This window comes from Chrysochloris asiatica, unplaced genomic scaffold, assembly GCF_000296735.1.
Source record: "Chrysochloris asiatica unplaced genomic scaffold, ChrAsi1.0 scaffold00116, whole genome shotgun sequence".
NCBI classification, from domain to species: domain Eukaryota; kingdom Metazoa; phylum Chordata; class Mammalia; order Afrosoricida; family Chrysochloridae; genus Chrysochloris; species Chrysochloris asiatica.
In genome coordinates this window covers 1,485,004-1,502,629 of record NW_006408634.1, presented here as the reverse complement: position 1 = coordinate 1,502,629, position 17,626 = coordinate 1,485,004, and the positions used below count along the sequence as shown (strand labels likewise).

Genomic DNA, 17,626 nt, shown 5'->3' with positions numbered 1-17,626 from the left:
TCAGATCTCATCACAGAGGTGATTACATTGTATCAGATCTCATCACAAGGGATGACTACAGCCTAACTGCCAAACCACAGAGAATCATGACCCAAACGAGTTGACACACCCCCTTAACCAACACAACCAACAAATCAAGGCTTCAGACAGGAGAGGGTTAAATGGTCAGGGAGAAGAAAGGAAGTAAATCTTACTGAGGTCTTTGATGAAGCTTGGGGCTTGACCAACATTTGATTTAATTATCATGGCAACTGTATAAGAGAGAGATTTATCCTCTTCCTTTATTCATGAGGTAGTGGGCTCAGTTAAGAGAGGAGCTGGATTATATGAAGGAGAAGGTAGCATCAGGGTTGGTGTAAGAATCATGAACAACCTTGTTGGCTGAAAATGAAGAGGACTTAAAACATTTAATGATGAAGATCAAAGACCACAACCTTTGGTATGGGCTGTACATCGATGTAAAGAAAACAAAAATCCTCACCACTGGAGCAATAAATAATATCATGATAAGATTGAAGTTGTCAAAGACTTCATTTTGCTTAGAAGCATTATCAATGCATTATCAAACGATATATTGCATTAGGCAAATCTGATGCACAAGACTTCTTTACAGTGTTCAAGGACTAAGGTGAGCCTGACCCAAGCCATGGTGTTTTCAAAAGCCTCTTGTGCATGTGAAAGTTGTACAGTGAATAAGGAAGACCATATAAGAATTGATGCATTTGAGGTAGGGTGTTGGAGAAGACTGCTAGAAGAGCAAACACATCTATATTGAAAGAAGTGCAGTCAGAGCGCCCCCTGGAGGCCAGGATGGCCAGACTTCATCTCTCATACATCGGACATATTGTCAGGAGGGACCAGTCCCTGGAGAAGGATATCATGCTAGGTAAAGTGGTTGTTGTTGTTGTTATGTGCCATCGAGTCGGTTCCGACCCATAGCGACCCTGTATAGGGTTTCCGAGGGTGTAAATCTTTACGGGAGTAGAAAGCCTCATCTTTCTCCCGCAGAGCAGCTGGTAGTTTCGAACCGCTGACCTTAAGGTTCACAGCCCAATTCGTAACCACTATGCTACCAGAGCTCCTTAGGTAAAGTGGAGGGTCATCGAAAAAAGAGGACCTCCCCCATCCCAATGAGATCGATTGGCACAGTGGCAGCAGTAATGGGCTCAAGTGTAACAATGAACAGGATTGGGCAGCATTTCGTTCTGTTGTGCACGAGGTTGCTATGAGTTGGAACTGACTCCATGGCACCTAGCCACAGCGCAGGTCAATGTAAGCTGTCTTCTTTGTTCCCTCTTCCACTTGAGCATCTTGTTTACCTGCAGCCCCCTTAGCCCCCGGCTCCAGCGCTTGGGAACTCCATTGGAATTGCCCTTTAGTTCAGTTCTGTTTTTCTCTAGATCAGTGGTTTTTCTTAAAAAATTAACTTTGTTGTTGAGATAGATGCAGCAAAACACACACCAGTTCAAGAGCTCCTACATGTTCTGCTCAGTAACATCGACTACATTCTGTGTATGGCTGCTCTGAATTCTTCTGACCCCATGAATGTCAGCTTACTGCTCACTGACCTTAAAATTGCCCAATGCTCAAGGCAGACTTTTTTTTTTTTTTTTTTAACTAGTTAAGCTAAATTATGGTTTGATTTTAAGAAGACTTCAGGGAATGTATTTGTTTTAAGGTTTAAAGATAATCTGAGGACAATAGTTTTGGGGGTTCATCCCTATAAGTCTGGAGTCCACAAAAACTTGATTAGAGCACGGGTTCTTAGCTGGGGGGTGATTTTGCCTCCAGTGTGTTTGTGATAAGGAGAAGGATTCCAATAACATAACCTTTAACCAAAACTCCACAGTAACCCAACCCTTACCCAAGAAAGATCCAATGGAACTATGCCCTTAAACCAACAAGAGGTTAAAATCTAAACCAGTGGTTCTCAACAGGGGGTGATTTTGTCCCTCTCACCCCCACCATGAAACGCTGGAAGAATGAACAAATCGGTCTTGGAGGAAGTATGGCCAGATGTTCCTGAGAAGGGAGGATGGCGAGAGTGTGCCTCACGTACTTTGGACATGTGATCAGTCAGGATCAGTCTCTGGAGATGGACACTGTACTTGGTAAAGTAGAGGGTCGGTGAAAAAGAGGATGACTATCCATGAGCTCCCCCAACAAGATGGACTGGCCAAGTGGCGGCATCGATGGACTCAAGCGTGGCAACAGTAGTGAGGTTGGCCCAGGATTGGGCAGTGTTTCGTTCTGCTGTGCATAAGGTCACTGTGGGTCGGTACCGACTCGATGGCACCTAACAATGACAACAATGCATGAGCTGGAGTGATGCGGCGGCTGCATCAAGGAGCTCAAACAGCGATGATTGTGATAATGATCCAACACCAGGCAGTGACTCATCCTATTACAGAGAGGTCCCCTGGGAGTTGGAGCCACCACCTCCTCACAGAGCACATACAAGCAGCTAGAGTGGGCATTTGGCAGGGCCATGAATTGGATGGACTGGAAGGCAAGCAACGAGAGACATTTTTTGATTGTCTCAATTCAGGGTGCTGCTCAACATCCTACAATGAATGCAGAGAACCCTAAATGTGGATGGTGATGAGGTTGGGATTCCCCATCTCAGAGTCTGTAGAACTGAGGAAGGTATATAGCAGGGAGTTGAGAGGTGAGGGGCTGAATGAGGGATCCAGTGAAAGGGACCAGAGAATCAGGAAGGAGGGGTACCCCCCAGCACCCACCCCTGGGAGCTGGGGACATGGATGATGGAGGAGGAAGCTGGGCCTGCCTTGTAAACAGGCCTTGGTTCAGTTGCAAACTGAAGATGTAGTGTCCACCTTCCAGCATCATGCTGAGGGACAGGCATATTCAGTGGGTGTGCTCATGTTTTGTTCTCTCTCTCCTCGCTCTCCACCCTGCCCTTCTCTGCTTTCTCTCTCCCTTCCCCCACTTCCTCTGTCTGTCTGTCTGTCTGTCTGTCTGTCTCTCTCCCAGGCCCCGCCCCCCGGCTGCGCCTGGCAGACGGCCCCCACGGCTGTGCTGGACGCCTGGAGGTTTGGTACGAGGGGCGCTGGGGCACCGTCTGTGACGACGCCTGGGACCTTCGCGATGCTGCCGTTGTCTGCAGGGAGCTGGGGTGCGGAGGCGCACTGGCCGCCCCCGGAGGCGCCTTCTTCGGGGAAGGGGCTGGGCCCATCCTCCTGGATGACCTTCGCTGTCGGGGCAACGAGACAGCCTTGAGATTCTGCCCGGCTCGGGCTTGGAGCCAACATGACTGTCATCACCGGGAAGACGCTGGGGCTGTGTGTGACGGTGAGGGGGGTCTTAGGTGAGCTCCGAGCCCCAGGGCTGTAGGGACCAGAAGACGCAGGACTTGTGCTTTTCCTGGCCCCTCCTTCCCTTTTTCTGAACCTTCTGTTTCTCCCACCTTCTCCTTCTCTGTGAAACGTCGCCCTCATGGGTGGTTCTTAGTTCTGGCCCCCCTACTTCCACGAACTGTCTGAAGCCCCGTCTTATAGGAGGCTAGGATCTACAACATATAGTTTTGGGGGGACAAGTTCAATCCATAGCAGTCATATTTGCAGGTTCTAGGTAGACATGAATTGGGGGGAGGGTTTGCTGAATCAACCCAGTGAACCGTGGGGATACAATGGTTAAAATGTTCACGGTTTGAACCCATCAGCTGCTCAGTGGGATAAAGATTGTTGTTGTGTGCCATACATATACAATTTAGGAAACCCTATTGGGCAGTTCCCTGTTCTTGAGGGTGGCTGAGTCCAAATGGTTTTGTTTTGGTTGGATGAGTTAGTAGGCACCTTGGTGGCAAAGTGGCTAAGCGTTCAGCTGATAACTGAATGTCAGTGGTTTGAACCCGCTGTCTGTTCCACAGGAGACAGATGTAGCAGTCTGCTTCTGTAAAGGTTTCTAGCCTTCTGTAAATCTTCTGGAAAGATCTAGAGACCCTAGGGGCCAGCTCTACTCTGTCCTAAAGGCTCCGCTGTGAGTTGGAATCGACTCAATCGCAGTGTGTTTTGTTTCTGTTACTGTTCAGTGCAATACACCTGCCTATACCAGCTGTGTCCTCTTGGACGCTGCTTCCTAGACCCCAATCTGAGTGCATCCTCACCTCTGTCTAATGTTATTTCTTCTTTTCTCTGTCACCCTCAGCCCAGATGTCCTTTCCCCCTCTGCCGCCCCAGATCAGGGACGTAGAAAGCTTGGGTTGTATCTAGGGAGGAAGTTTAGCAGGACGGGGTACCTGAGTGTGTGCAGGTGAAAAGGGAGGAGCAGGGAGGATGGACGGGGTGAAGGAGAAAAGGGTGCAGATGGCAGCTTGGGTGTGGGTGGTGATCACTTCTTGTCCCTATTCCAGGCATGCCCCTTGGCTATGTCCTCCCCACGGCCCCCACAGTGGGCCACAACAACACAACCACCAGGACTCTGACCCCCACGTCAACCCAGATTTCCTGGACAGCTAGCGTCTCACCTCCACCAGTCTCCTCTACTGTCCCCCTAGAGCCCAGACCAGCAGCCGGTGAGTGTCTAGCTGTTCCCCGAGAAAACAAGGTCTTAGCTTCTGGTTCCTTCTTCCTACCGACCCCACCCCAGGGTCCCTTTCTCCCTGCTCAGAAGGACCCTGGGCTTAGTGTAAGGTTCTGCGCTCACCATCTTAGGATCCCTGGGCTTGTATTTGACTACTAAACTGAAGGTTGAAGGTTCAAACGCGCCCAGCAATGCCATGCTTCTGAAAAGGTCACAGTAAAGAAAGGCCCATGGAACACAGTTCTATCCTGCAACACATGAAATTTCCATGAGTTGGAATCAACTCGATGATACTAGGTTCTGTGTTCGTCTGTTGTTGTTGTGTGTTTTTGTCATCTTTAAATTCTTTGATTGGTGCTCCTGTTGTTCCTCACTGGTTTCTGTGCTGAATACGTACAAGGGGGCTTCAAAAGGTTCATGGGGAAATGGAATGAAAAGATAATGAAAGCTTCTAATGAAGGGTTTTGAAGCCCCTCATATTTTCTAGAGTACCATTTGAATTCCCTTGTTGGTCTCGTGTTATAGAGTTCGGAATTCGTTTTTTTCTTCGTGCTTTACCCGGGGATAACAAAGTTGCATTATAACTAACACACTCCGGTTTTGATTTATCCCAACTTAATTTTAATTTGTTGTTGTTGTTGTTATGTGCCGTGGAGTCGGGTCCGACCCATAGCGACCCTGTACAGGGTTTCCGAGGGTGTAAATCTTTACGGGAGCAGAAAGCCTCATCTTTCTCCCATGGAACAGCTGGTAGTTTCGAACTGCTGACCTTGTGGTTAGCAGCCCAATTCGTAACTGCTACCAGAGCTCTGGTAGCGTAGTGGTTACTAATCGGGCTGTGAACCTTAAGGTCAGTGGTTCGAAACTACCAGCCGCTCCGCGGGAGAAAGATGAGGCTTTCTACTCCTGTAAAGATTTACACCCTCGGAAACCCTGTACAGGGTCGCTATGGGTCGGAACCGACTCGATGGCACTTAACAACAACAACCAGAGCTCCTTATTTTAATAGTATATATAAACTTTGCTCTTAGATAATTTCATTTCCTGCTTCCTTTATCTTGTTGAAATTCCTAATGTTTAAAAAAATTTTTTTTTTAATTCGTATTTTACTGTGCTTTGGTGAAGGGTTTACACCGCGGTTTGGGTTCCTATCCAATAATTTCTGCTCCAGTTGTTCAATGCCATGGGTTCCATTCTGTGCCTGAGCAGTTGGGTTACTTCCCTTCTGAGTCTTTGTTTCCATTCATCTCATTCCATCTCATCTTTGTTGGAAAGTCATCACGGATCCTTTGGTCTCATCTGGAGGATTGTTGGCAGCAACAAAGTGCTCACTAGTGACATTCTTTATTTTATATAATGGAAACCATAGTGCTTTGTCTGTCTTCCTTCTCACAAATATTGAAAGAATTAGGTCCACGATGACTGATACCCATTGTTCATTGAGAGCAATCATTATCTTCTCAAGACTGGAAATGGCTGAACACGAGGAATTGTTATCTCTGCCTGATACTATACTGAAAGCTTCTCTCCCCATTTCCAGAGAAATAACGAATAGTAGTAATAATCATATCAAACCAAACCATTGAATCTACTCTGACTCATGGTGTCCCCATGTGTGTCTAAGAAGAGCTGTGCTCCATGGAGTTTTCGTTTCTTTTTAAAAACTTTTTATTATGAATTGAGGGAAGGTTTACAGACAAGTTCATCAGTTTTGCATTCAACAAATCCGACACTTTGTTTCATCTCAGTGATTAGAATCCCCTCCATGTAACAACAGGTACCCTACCCTGCTTCCTCCCTGTGCTTCCTGTTTTTAGTCCACCCTCCTTCGCAACTTTGTCTTTAGGTAGATGTTGCTCTTTTGATTTTGAATGACCATTCCATGGTGAGCAGAGCTTGCCATAAACCCATCTACTGTTTGGCTGAAAATCGGGCCACGAGGGTGAGTTCCGTACTAGACCTGAACGGTGGTCGAGGGCCAGAGACTCAGCTTCCTCCTGTCTCTTTCTGACATGTAATCTTGGGTTTTTTTTTAAATAATTTTAAGTTTTGTTCCACAGTCTATCTGGGACCTTCTAATATGATCTCTTCCAGAGCAGTAGTTAATGGTAGTCGGGCACTATCTGGTTCTTCTGGTCTCAGAGTCATGGACACTGACGTTGACATGTTCCATGAGTCCATTGGACTAACTGATTCCAAGCATCTTCAATTCTCCTCACTCTGCTTTCTTCTGCACACGGAGAGACCAATCTCTGCACCTTAGATGGCTGCTCATGAGCTTTCAAGATCCCAGAGGCTACTCACCGAAGCAGGAAGTAGACCATGGTCTTTGTAGGAAGTAGACCATTGTCTTTGTGAACCTTTATGCTAATTTATCATGGTGTCCCCTGAGACTATGGTTCTGAGCCTTCAGGCTCAGCAAGGGTTTGCATTTTGTTGTTGGTATTTATTTTTTTCAACTTTTTAAATTGTTGCTTAGGTGAAAGTTTACGGAGCAAATTAGTTTCCCAGCCAACAGCTTCTCCATAGGATTTTTCAGTGGTGGATTTTGGGGGGAACTAGGTTACCAGGCATTTCTTCCGAGGCATCTCTGGGTGGACTCGAACCTCTAATCTTTCAGTTAGCAGTCAGGCATGTTAACTCACACCAGCCAGGATTCTAATGACAGTCAATAATAGTAATAATAGGTAAATGTAACTTTTATTGTCTCCATGGATTTGCCCATTCTGTTTATATTTCACAAAGCAACCATGGTGGTACAGTGGCCAAGCGCTTAGCTGCTAACCTAAAGGTCAATGGTTCGAATCCATCCATTGCTCAATGTTCTTTGAGTTTTGAGAACAAAAAGGAAATCTGAAGGTGAGAGAGGTCAGGGCTGTAGGTGTATGGGATAAGGGTTTCCCAATGAAATTCTCATAGAGGAAGGAACAAGTACATTATTGTGATGGAAAAACATTCCTTGGTACAACTTTTCCGGCCTTTTTCTCACGGATGGAGTTTTCCTCTTTTTTTTTTTTTTTTAAAAAACCTTCTTTATAATAAGCCCTTGTGATTGTTGTTCGTCAGCTTCCATAAAGCCTGCAGCCTTGGAAACCCTATACTCTGACCTCTAGGGTTATTATGCATTGGGGTTGACTTGACAGCAAAGATTTTTGTTTTTGTTTTATTTTTAGATATTTCACATAAATGAGATCATATGATCTGCGGTCTTTTGTGAGTGGCTTCTTGCAGGTACAAGGAGGTCTTTGTGGTTCACCCATGTTGTAACATGTAACCAGCACTATTCTTCTTTTTATGGCTGAATAGTATTCCATTATAGGAATATAAACAGTTGGTCCATTCTTCTGCTGATGGACACTTGGGTTATTTCCATTTTTTGTTATTGTGAATGGTGTTGTTATGAACATTGATGTACAAGTATGTGCCTGAGTCTCTGGGGGTCTATACCCAGGGATGGAATTGGAGGGACCAGTTGCTGGAGAAGGACATCATGCTTGGTAAAGTAGAGGGACAGCGAAAAAAAGGAGACACCCTAATGAGATCTATTGACATAGTGACAACAACAATGGGCTGTAGTGTAGCAGCGATTGTGAGGACAGCGCTGGACAGGGTGGTGTTTTGTTCTGTTGTACATAGGGTCGCTATGGGTTGGACGGTTCCTAAAAACAACAATGATCATTCTTTACTTAGTTTTATGAGAAACTTCAAAACTGTACGTAATTCTAAAGGTGGCCCAGAAAAAACCTCAGTAAATGCTTGCTGTCCCCAAAGAAGAAGGGGTGAATGTGGGAAAGCCTAGCTGAATACATGGAGGAGTCAAAAGGAAGATGGAAGATACAACTGATTAAGGGAGAGAGTGTTTCACTTGTACACCAATGTTCATAGCAGTGTCGTGCATAGTAACCAAAAGGTAGAAAGAACCTAAGTGCCCATGAACAGATAAGTAGATAATCAAAACATGGTACCTACCTACATACCACAAACTACACCCTCTCCTCACTTACCAACCATCTCATTATCCAGCACTTCACATTTAAGAGAGCAGTAAACGATCTACCTTCTGACCATTTTTCACACGTGGCTGGCAGTAACGAACGTCGAGGTGTGAGGCAAGAGGCCCATGCTTCTCAGCGGTTTTGCAGCTGTGTAAGGATGTAATTTGTCAGTTATGTAATGATGTATTCACCCTCCATTTGGTGATCTGATGTGGTCATCTTCCATTTTCATGTAATGCCGATTTTCACTTAACGACCTGGTCTTTGGAACCTAACCATGTCTGTAAGTGTTTTATGCGAGCACAAGATAAACGATGTCCTGATACATGCAGGGCATCAATGAACCTTAGAAGCGTTATGCTAAGTGAAATAAACTAGACCTGAGAGACCACATATTATATGATCTCACTGATATGACATGTTGAAGAGCAGAGATGTCAGCTTGAGGACTAAGGTGCGCCTGACCCAAGCCATGGTATTTTCAATAACCTCATATGCATGCGAAAGCTGGACAGTGAATAATGAAGACCGTAGAAGAATTGATGCTTTTGAGTTATGCTGTTGGAGGAGAATATTGAAAGTGCCATGGGCTGCCAAAAGAACCAACAGATCCATTTTGAAAGAAGAAGTGCGGCCAGAGTGCCCCCTGGAGGCCAGGATGGCCAAACTTCGTCTCTCATACTTCGGACATATTGTCAGAAGGGACCAGTCACTAGAGAAAGATATCATGTTTGGTAAGATGGAGGGTCAGAGAAAATGAGGAAGACCCCCAACGAGATGGATTGGCCAAGTTGCAGCATCGATGGACTCAAGCGTGGCAACAGTTGTGAGGTTGGCCCAGGACTGGGTAGTGTTTCGTTCTGTTGTGTGTGGGGTCACTATGAGTCGGTACCAACTCAATGGCACCTAACAACACCTGATAAGAAATATCTAGAATAGGTAAATTCATAGAGACAGGAAGTAGATGAGTGGTTATTGGGGCTTGGGGTTAGAGGGAGGATTTGGGGTGACAAAAACTTTTGGAAATAGATAATAATGGTGCTTGCACAACATGCTCAATGCAGGTCATGTCACTGGGCTGTAGACTTAAAAATGGTTAAAACAATAAGTTTTTTGCTATGCAAGCAAAGTCCAAAAGCATCCCTACCAATGTTCCGGTTCCTACACGTATGAGCTTATTCCAAACAAAACATGCATAAAGATGCTTCTGTGACCAGTGAGTGGCTGCAGAGAAGTCCTTTAACTAATGGACCTTCACTAATGGCTGGGGTGCTGCTTCCATAAGGCTGGACCATGTGGTCTGAGTGGGGGACCAAAGCTTCGCTCCCCTACTGTCCTGCTGCTCCCTGGGGGAGGCACAATGGTGTTAGTCTCCTTAGGGTAATTTCAAAACAAAGGCCCCGATCCAAACAGTGGCTTCTGATGAGCCTGGGCCAGTTACATTCAAGGCAGAGAGGTCAGCTCACAAGGTTATGATGACTTGTTTATGTGCGAGTCCAGCTCACACCACCAGAGCGGCGGAGATGACGCAGTTTAGAAATAAAACACAGACACAAGTTAGGCATTAAGGGAGACCGCAAGACTCATGACCTCTAGGATCAACAGCCCAGCAATCTGTAAGATCAAGAGCCCGGAGACATGGCGGTACTCGGTACTCCATATTTATTAGTCTCCAGCCTTTTCATCCCCCCAGGATGCCATCCATCACTGACATTAAAGGGGCCTTTTGATGTTATACAGAATAAGGAAATGTTCTTAGGGGAGAGACAAACAAGACTATAATTCAGGGATGCATGAGTGGGTTTCGAGAGAGAACAAGGCAAGGTGCCGGTTATCACATCTGGTCATCGCGTACCAATCCGGCTTTCCGCCATGGCATTAGTATCCAGGAGTAGCTTTCTGCTTCCTTATGCCATGGCCAGGACGTGACTCCCTTCCTCCTGCATCTGTTCTTGGTGGTCTCCAACAGTTTTGTTTTGTTTTTAATTTTGTGGGGAGGAGAGTGGAATCAAAAGGTCTCATGTTGATAGATTTTTCTTAAAGGACATAGGACAACCACATGGACTTATTATGAAGAAGTTGGTTTTCAAATGGAAAACTCCACTGGTGAAAAAAAAACCCTGGAACATTGTGCCAAGGATTTGTTTTCCATCACAACACCGTATTTCTTCTATGGGAAGTTCATTTGGAAGCCTGACCCCACACTCCCTACAGCCCTGATCTTTGGCCTTCCAATTTCCTTCTTGTTCTTGAAACTCCAAGATCATAGAAAAGGAAGACAAGTAGAGACGCTTAAGATCCCAGAAGTGCCATCTTGATGTGGTGTGAATCAGAAAGCCAGAACTCTTTGGGGAAGAGTTAGCGAGCTGGAAACATTACTTTCAGGTGTGTGTAGGCCTAGATGGAAGAGACTTCAAGAAACATTAGCTACACGTTTCTGTATTTTTGTTTAATGAAGGTTTCTATGATTTTGTAGCTTAGTTCCCTAGTGCTGTTGTAACGAAATACCACATGTGGATACCTAACAAACAGAAACGTGTTGTTTCATAGTTTAGGAGACTAAAAGTCCAGAGTCAGAGCAGCGCTGGCTCTGGAGAAATGCCTTTGTTCCCTCTCAGCATCCGTAGGCTCAGCATGCCTTGGAGCTCCCCATGTGTCTCAGCATCAGTCTTCCCCTGGATCCGGGAGCTTCACAGCGCAGGGGCCCCGGGTCCAAAGGACACACTCCACTTCCGGCTCCTCTTTCTTGATCTTAGTAGGTCCCTCTGATCTCTGCTCATCTCCCTCACTGTTTTTCTCTTGTAAGATGAAGAGTGACTGCAGGCTAGATGTCTTGGAAACTCCCTTGCGTTGGATCAGGGTTGTGATGAGATTAAGGGTATTGCATGCCCCCTTTAATCCTCTTCTTGGGAAATCAGCGCATTAAGTGATGTATCACATCATTACGTAACTGTCAAACCATTGAGCATCGTAATACACATTACGTGTGTGTGTGTGTGTGTGTGTGTGTCAGGGGGAGTGCAAGGGGGGACACAGTCCAGTCCATGATTGTAGCAATATTGTTTAGCTTAGCCCTGTGTTTTACCAGAATAAAATTTAAAAATTAAAGGCAGAGAGTTGGACAGCTCCCTGACTTTCTTGCTCTTTGGGTTTCTCCCCCATTCCTTCCCCCCCCCACCAGGGTTGCCCCACCTGCGTCTAGTGGCTGGAACCAGTAGGTGCTCAGGCCGGCTGGAGGTGTGGCACGCTGGACGGTGGGGCACAGTGTGTGACGATGGCTGGGATTCCAGGGACTCAGCTGTGGTCTGCCGGGAGCTGGGCTGCGGAGAGGCTCAGCAGTCAGATCCTGCTGGTCGCTTCGGCTGGGGCGCTGGTCCCATATGGCTGGACGACGTGGCCTGTGTGGGGACCGAGACTTCACTTTCTAACTGTCCTGCTGCACCCTGGGGGAAGCACAACTGTGCTCACAACGAGGATGTAGGGGTCACCTGCACAGGTAAGGAGGGTCTCCCCTGCACCAATGGGGCTTCCTGGAGGATGGGGTGGGGACCAACATTGCCACTAATATCGACTGAACGCCTTCTACGCACCCCGACTCTGTGCTGGCTGCCTTCACACGTGTGGACACTTTCAACTCTCACAATAAATCTTGGTGGGTGGACGTTATGTCCATTTTATTGAAGAAAAAGCTGAGGCACAGTGAGACTCCTACCCCGAGAAGCTCCTTCCTGCTGTCAGGAATCAAACCTGCCTCCCACAAAGCAGGAGGCACCATCTTGGCTGAGATGAAAGAAGAGGATGCAGGGGCGTTGGTAGAGGAAGAGAAGGTAGAGTGAGGGCCAGTTAAAATCAAGGCAGTGCAGTGTGCTTGCTGGATTGCTGATACCACAAGGCCTGTGGCCACCTCCGTAAAGCCCACCATTGGCATAGACTGTTTGGTCTGGCCCATGGCTTCAGTAAACAAAGACAGTCTTACCAGGCAGAACATTCCTAGGAGTTAGAGGTTATATTCTAGGAGGCAGGCAATGGTCAGAACTCTTTGGAATGTGCAGTGTTTGGATAACGCAGACCTGCTGAGTAAATCCTTGGCTTCATACATGCACTCATCAGAAAGATGCAGGATGACTAGCGCTGACTCAGAATGCAAGCAGCAGCTCGGCTCAAAGCTAAGGTGCTCCCTCCTCCTCCTTCCCGAGGACCACAGGGATCCACCAAGTCCTTTGCCACTGAGTCCACTCGACTCAGAACAACTTTATTGTCCTGAACAGGGCTGCTGTCCAGGGGATTTCCAAGGCTGTAATCGCTACAACAAAATATTACAGCCTTGGAAACGGGCAGTTCCACTCTATCTAATAGGGTTTCTGTGAGTCACAAGCAACTCGGTGGTAGTGAGTAATCTTATGGAAACAGACAGACTCACATCTTTCTCCCATAGAGCCGATGGTGGGCTCTACCTATGGATCTTTGGGCTAGTAACTGAGTGCTGAGCCACTAGGCCACCAGGACTTCTAGATGGGGAACCCCAAAAGGGCTTTTAAAACTAATATTATACTGTGTTTCTGATGAAGGTTTGCCCAGCCACTTAACTATCTATTTCATAATTGCTACACACATTGTTTAGTGACTTTTGTTACGTTCTTCACAATACATGGACATTTCATGATTTCTGGTGGTTCCATTTCTATTCATCTAGTTTCCCTGCCCCCTTACATTCTCGTCTCTGTTTTAAAGTAATTGTTGGCCTATAGATGACTTTCTAAAGAAGTTCAGTCGTCATAGGTGATGTTCTTTATTTTGTGAACCAATCTGTTATCTCGTGCATGAGTAATTTCTTTGAGACAGATCAGCACACGAGTAGCCCCTGTGAAGTAGAGGTTAAAGATATCCCAATTGTTGGACTTTTCCAACATGTTATGCCCTCCACAGTCCTTGATACCAATCACCACTCCTCCCTTCCCTCAAATCCCAGGGTTCTGCAACATGCTGCATGCAACACCTCACAAAACTCACATTTGTCCAAAGAAATGGCTTGTGCAATTGTGGTGCTGACCAAGCCCAAATCCATCAGAGCTCAGTCTGGAGGAATCTTTATACCCATGTAGCTTCAGGAGTGAGGAACCCAAATCTGTAGGTCAGACGTCCGACTGTTGGGGCACGAGGCTGAGGGAGCTGATGAGTCAGCTCAGTAAATGCCCACATACTGAGGGTCAGACTAAGGAACCAGATGCAAGATCCAGGGCAAGGGAGCAAGCTTCTCTAAAGCAGATTTATAAATTAAAGTCAGACCATGCCCCCAAGGGAGACTAAGTTTAGTGGCTTGAGTCACATCCTCTGCTAAAGTGGGGGCATCCTTAATCCTTCATCCCACTGTAATCTCTTCCTTGTTGTTGTTGTTAAGTGCCATTGAGTCGGTTCCGACCCATAGCAACCCTGAACAGGGTTTACCGAGGCTGTAAATCTTTCCGGGAGCAGAAAGCCTCCTCTTTCTCCCACGGAGCCACTGGTAGTTTCGAACTGCTGACCTTGTGATTCGCAGCCCAATTCGTAACCACTACGCTACCAGAGCTCCTTAATTAGCCCCACCTTAATCTTTATCCTTAGCAGCTTCTTTCAAAATGGGCCCATAATCATAGGCAGAGAGATTAGAATTTCCAATACATCCCCAAATGGAGCAATAATGCTAGTGAACTGCTTTGCATTTAGTTCAAAGGTGACTTCAGGGGCTAAGTTCAAGTTCAAGGTTTAGTTCTGGGCCATACCTCAGGGAATCCTCTAGTCTTAGTTGGTCTTTTAAGTCTGATTTTGTTGTTATTGTTTTAAGAATGTGAGACTCTGGCCTCCATTTTGTCTCCTGTTCTATCAGGATCATGTGGAGTCCTGGTGTGGCGCTGTGGGTTAATGCGCCAGACTGCAAAGCTGTTTAAACTACAAGGTTGGTGGTTCAAGCTTACCAGTCGCTCCTTGGAAACCCTTTTCAGGGTCGCTATGGGTCGGAACCAACTCGACGGCACTTAACAACAACATCAGGATCATGTTCTGTGGTTCTGATCAAAAGGATTGTGTTAGTAACCAGGCGCCACCTAGCTCGTCAGGATACCTGAGGCCATCCGTGGCTTGTGCAGACTGGATCCTGTAGACGAGGTTCTTCACTGAGTCGCTGGCTTCCTTGGATCTCTTTTGCTCACACAGTTTAGAGACCCGATCGTTGCATCTTAGATGTCTGCTTTACTAACGGGGTAGAGTGACCCGTCCTGGATGCTAGGAAGGTCCCTCTGGTGGTTGGTGAGAACTTGAGGGAGACAAACAGGAAATCAGGGAACCCTTCAGAAGGGACTAAAGACAGAGGCTGAGGAAATGGAGTGGAAGGTGTGAATACCAGGAGGTAAAGGAGGGGTTAGCCCCATTAGATTGTCAGTGCCAAGATGGCACAGGCTGATGCCCAGTCTGGCTTGTTGCGGTGCCCTGTGGTCTAGCACTATGCCAGGCACGTGTGTGGTTGTTGTCGCTAAGTGCCAGTGAGTTGGTTCCATATGTTGTTGTTATCGTTGTGTTGTGGAATTGGTTCCGACTCATTGTGGTTTCCGAGGGTTTCCGAGGACCAGCTGGTGGGTTTGAACCACTGACCTTGTGGTTAGCTATCCAGTGCTTATCTTACAGCACCACGCCGGGACTCCTATCCTGGAAGTCACAATAAATATTTGTGATGAATGAATGGTTAACACAATGAACTAGAACTTAGTGGTTGACTAGAGGAAGAGATGAGATTTATTATCACTGTGTCTGCCACCCTGTCTCTCCTCTACATCCCTGCTTCCTCCTTTCAGGGACTCCGGGCCTGGACTCCATCCCAGATCCGTTCAGTTGGAGCTGGATCCCAGAATTAGGAAGAGATCAGGATGCCTGGCTCCCGGAGGAGCTGGCCACCAAGCCCTCTGCAAAGCTGGTCCCTAGCACTCCTGAGAAAACAACCACTAAGGCCCCACGGAAAATGCCCAAGAGTACTAAGAAGTGGGTGACAAAAAATGCAAGAAGGCCAACCACTCAACCACCAGCGATGCCAACCACTAAATACTCCAGGGGCTCGGGCACCCCAAGTCCCCTAGAACTAACCTCACAGACCACCACAACCCAGACCACTGAGGCCTCCCAAAGACCTCTCTCTGAGTTTACCACAAAGATGACCACTGAGGCCTCCCACAGACCAACCTCAGATACCACTGCGACGCTTACACCTCAGACCTCCCGAGAACCTGTCTCTAAGACCTTGGCAATGCCAACCACTCAGGGCCCCCATGAAATGACCTCTGAGACCACTACCAAGCAGACCCTTCAGACCTCTGCAGAACCACCCTCCACTGGCACCACCTCTGGCTTGTCAGGTGAGAGTGGCAGCAACATAAAGGGGCGTGGGGAATGAGACACTGACCCCAGCTGACCTGAGGGCCTTCTACCGGCAGGCCCCTTCTGGGTTCGTCTGGCCGATGGGCCCAACCGGTGTGCTGGACGCTTAGAAGTGTGGTATGCTGGACGCTGGGGCACAGTGTGCGATGACAGCTGGGACCTTCGCGATGCCACTGTGGCCTGCTGGGAACTGGGTTGTGGAAAGGTCCGGCCCCGAGTGGGCAAAACCCACTACGGCCCAGGGACGGGGCCCATCTGGTTGGATGATGTGGGCTGCAAGGGCAGTGAGGCATCGCTGAGCGACTGCCCTGCTGGGGCCTGGGGGAAGCACAACTGTGACCACGAAGAAGACGTGGGGATCACCTGCACTGGTACCGAGGGTGGGAAGGCGAGGATGGGGAGGTGGCGGAGGTCATGTGTTCAAGGGCGGGGGGCGGGGTGAGGCCAGGTGGCAGCATCATGGTGGCATCTAAAGGACTGGGCATGACAGTGTGAGTGGGATGCAGAATCCCTCCAGGAGACACCAAAAAGGAAGAGGGGAGCAGGGGAAAGGACGTCTGAGACCAAGGACTGGGCTCAATCCTTCCCCCAATTCCTCCCAAGGCTACACAGATGATGAGGATTATCCGCCCTGGACCTGGGATCCTACCTCAGGAGAGGACCTGGCCAAAGAGACCACTACTGCAGGGGTACCTGGACAAAGTTTCTCTAGAGGCACCACCAGTAGAGCTGAAGCTACCCCCCCAACAACAAGGCCCCTTCCGGACACAGGTGAGCGGCAAGACCATGGTGGTGGAGGCTCTTCATAGATTTCCATCTGCCTCTCTGAAGGGCTTCTGGAAAGATCCTTCTTAACAAGCTAGTCTCAGAGATGTGGCCCAGGTTTTTCTGGGCTCCAGAGACCCCCCCCCAAAATGTTCCCTCTATGTCCTCCAGAGTCGGAACGAGGAAATGACCTTGAAAGCTCAGGGTCTCTGAGAGACTGAATCAGTCTCACCACATCCTGAACCCATAAGCCTTATAAAAACCTACATGGATCCCCAGGGAATTGGCCGTATAGACTATGCCTGGCCAGGGGACCCTCCATCCGTAATCTCAGTGGCTAAGGGCTACTCTGACACTATGTCATCATTCCGCAAAGCAGGTGAACTCTGCCTGTTCTCGTCTCTCAGCCCAGTTCCATCCTGGCGTTGAAGCCAGGGTCTCCCTTCACTCGTCTCTAGTCCTCTTTCAAGAATTCTGTTGCTCACACTTTCCCTGTTTCTTTTTTTCCCTCTTTCGTGGTCAATTTCTCATGTTTTTCACAATCCATTTCCCTCTCTCTCTTTTCACGATTCATTTCTTCTTTCCTCTGGGCGTCCTCTTTTTTCTTTGGTTATAAATGTTTATCTTCATCATTTCTGTCTTTATTTTCCCCACAGTCAACTTCTCTTGCTATTTTTTTCCCCGTCACCATCTTCAGTCACTTTTTCCTTTTGTTATCAATTTCACTCTTTCATCATTTCTATTTCTCTGTTTTTCATGACCAATATTTCTTTATCTTCTTTCCTCTCAGAGTCCTCCCTTTTTTAAAAATCAACTTCTACACTCATCTTCATTTCTCACTTTATTTTTTTCCTGTCAGTTTTTCTTTGTTGTTGTTGTTAAGTGCCGTCGAGTCGGTTCCGACCCATAGCGACCTTGTACAG

The 17,626-nt window shown here is 47.3% G+C and overlaps 1 protein-coding gene across 1 annotated transcript in view; it reads left to right on the top strand.

The window, feature by feature from the left end:
- The window catches only part of SSC5D (scavenger receptor cysteine rich domain containing (5 domains)), a 33,325-nt gene that overhangs the window by 7,709 nt on the left and 7,990 nt on the right, over window positions 1–17,626 (top strand). The window contains exons 7-12 of the mRNA XM_006868289.1: window positions 2,995–3,312; window positions 4,373–4,534; window positions 11,719–12,033; window positions 15,362–15,925; window positions 15,995–16,309; window positions 16,542–16,709. Of these exons, the coding sequence (XP_006868351.1) occupies window positions 2,995–3,312; window positions 4,373–4,534; window positions 11,719–12,033; window positions 15,362–15,925; window positions 15,995–16,309; window positions 16,542–16,709 (1,842 nt within the window). The remainder of the gene's footprint in view (window positions 1–2,994; window positions 3,313–4,372; window positions 4,535–11,718; window positions 12,034–15,361; window positions 15,926–15,994; window positions 16,310–16,541; window positions 16,710–17,626) is intronic.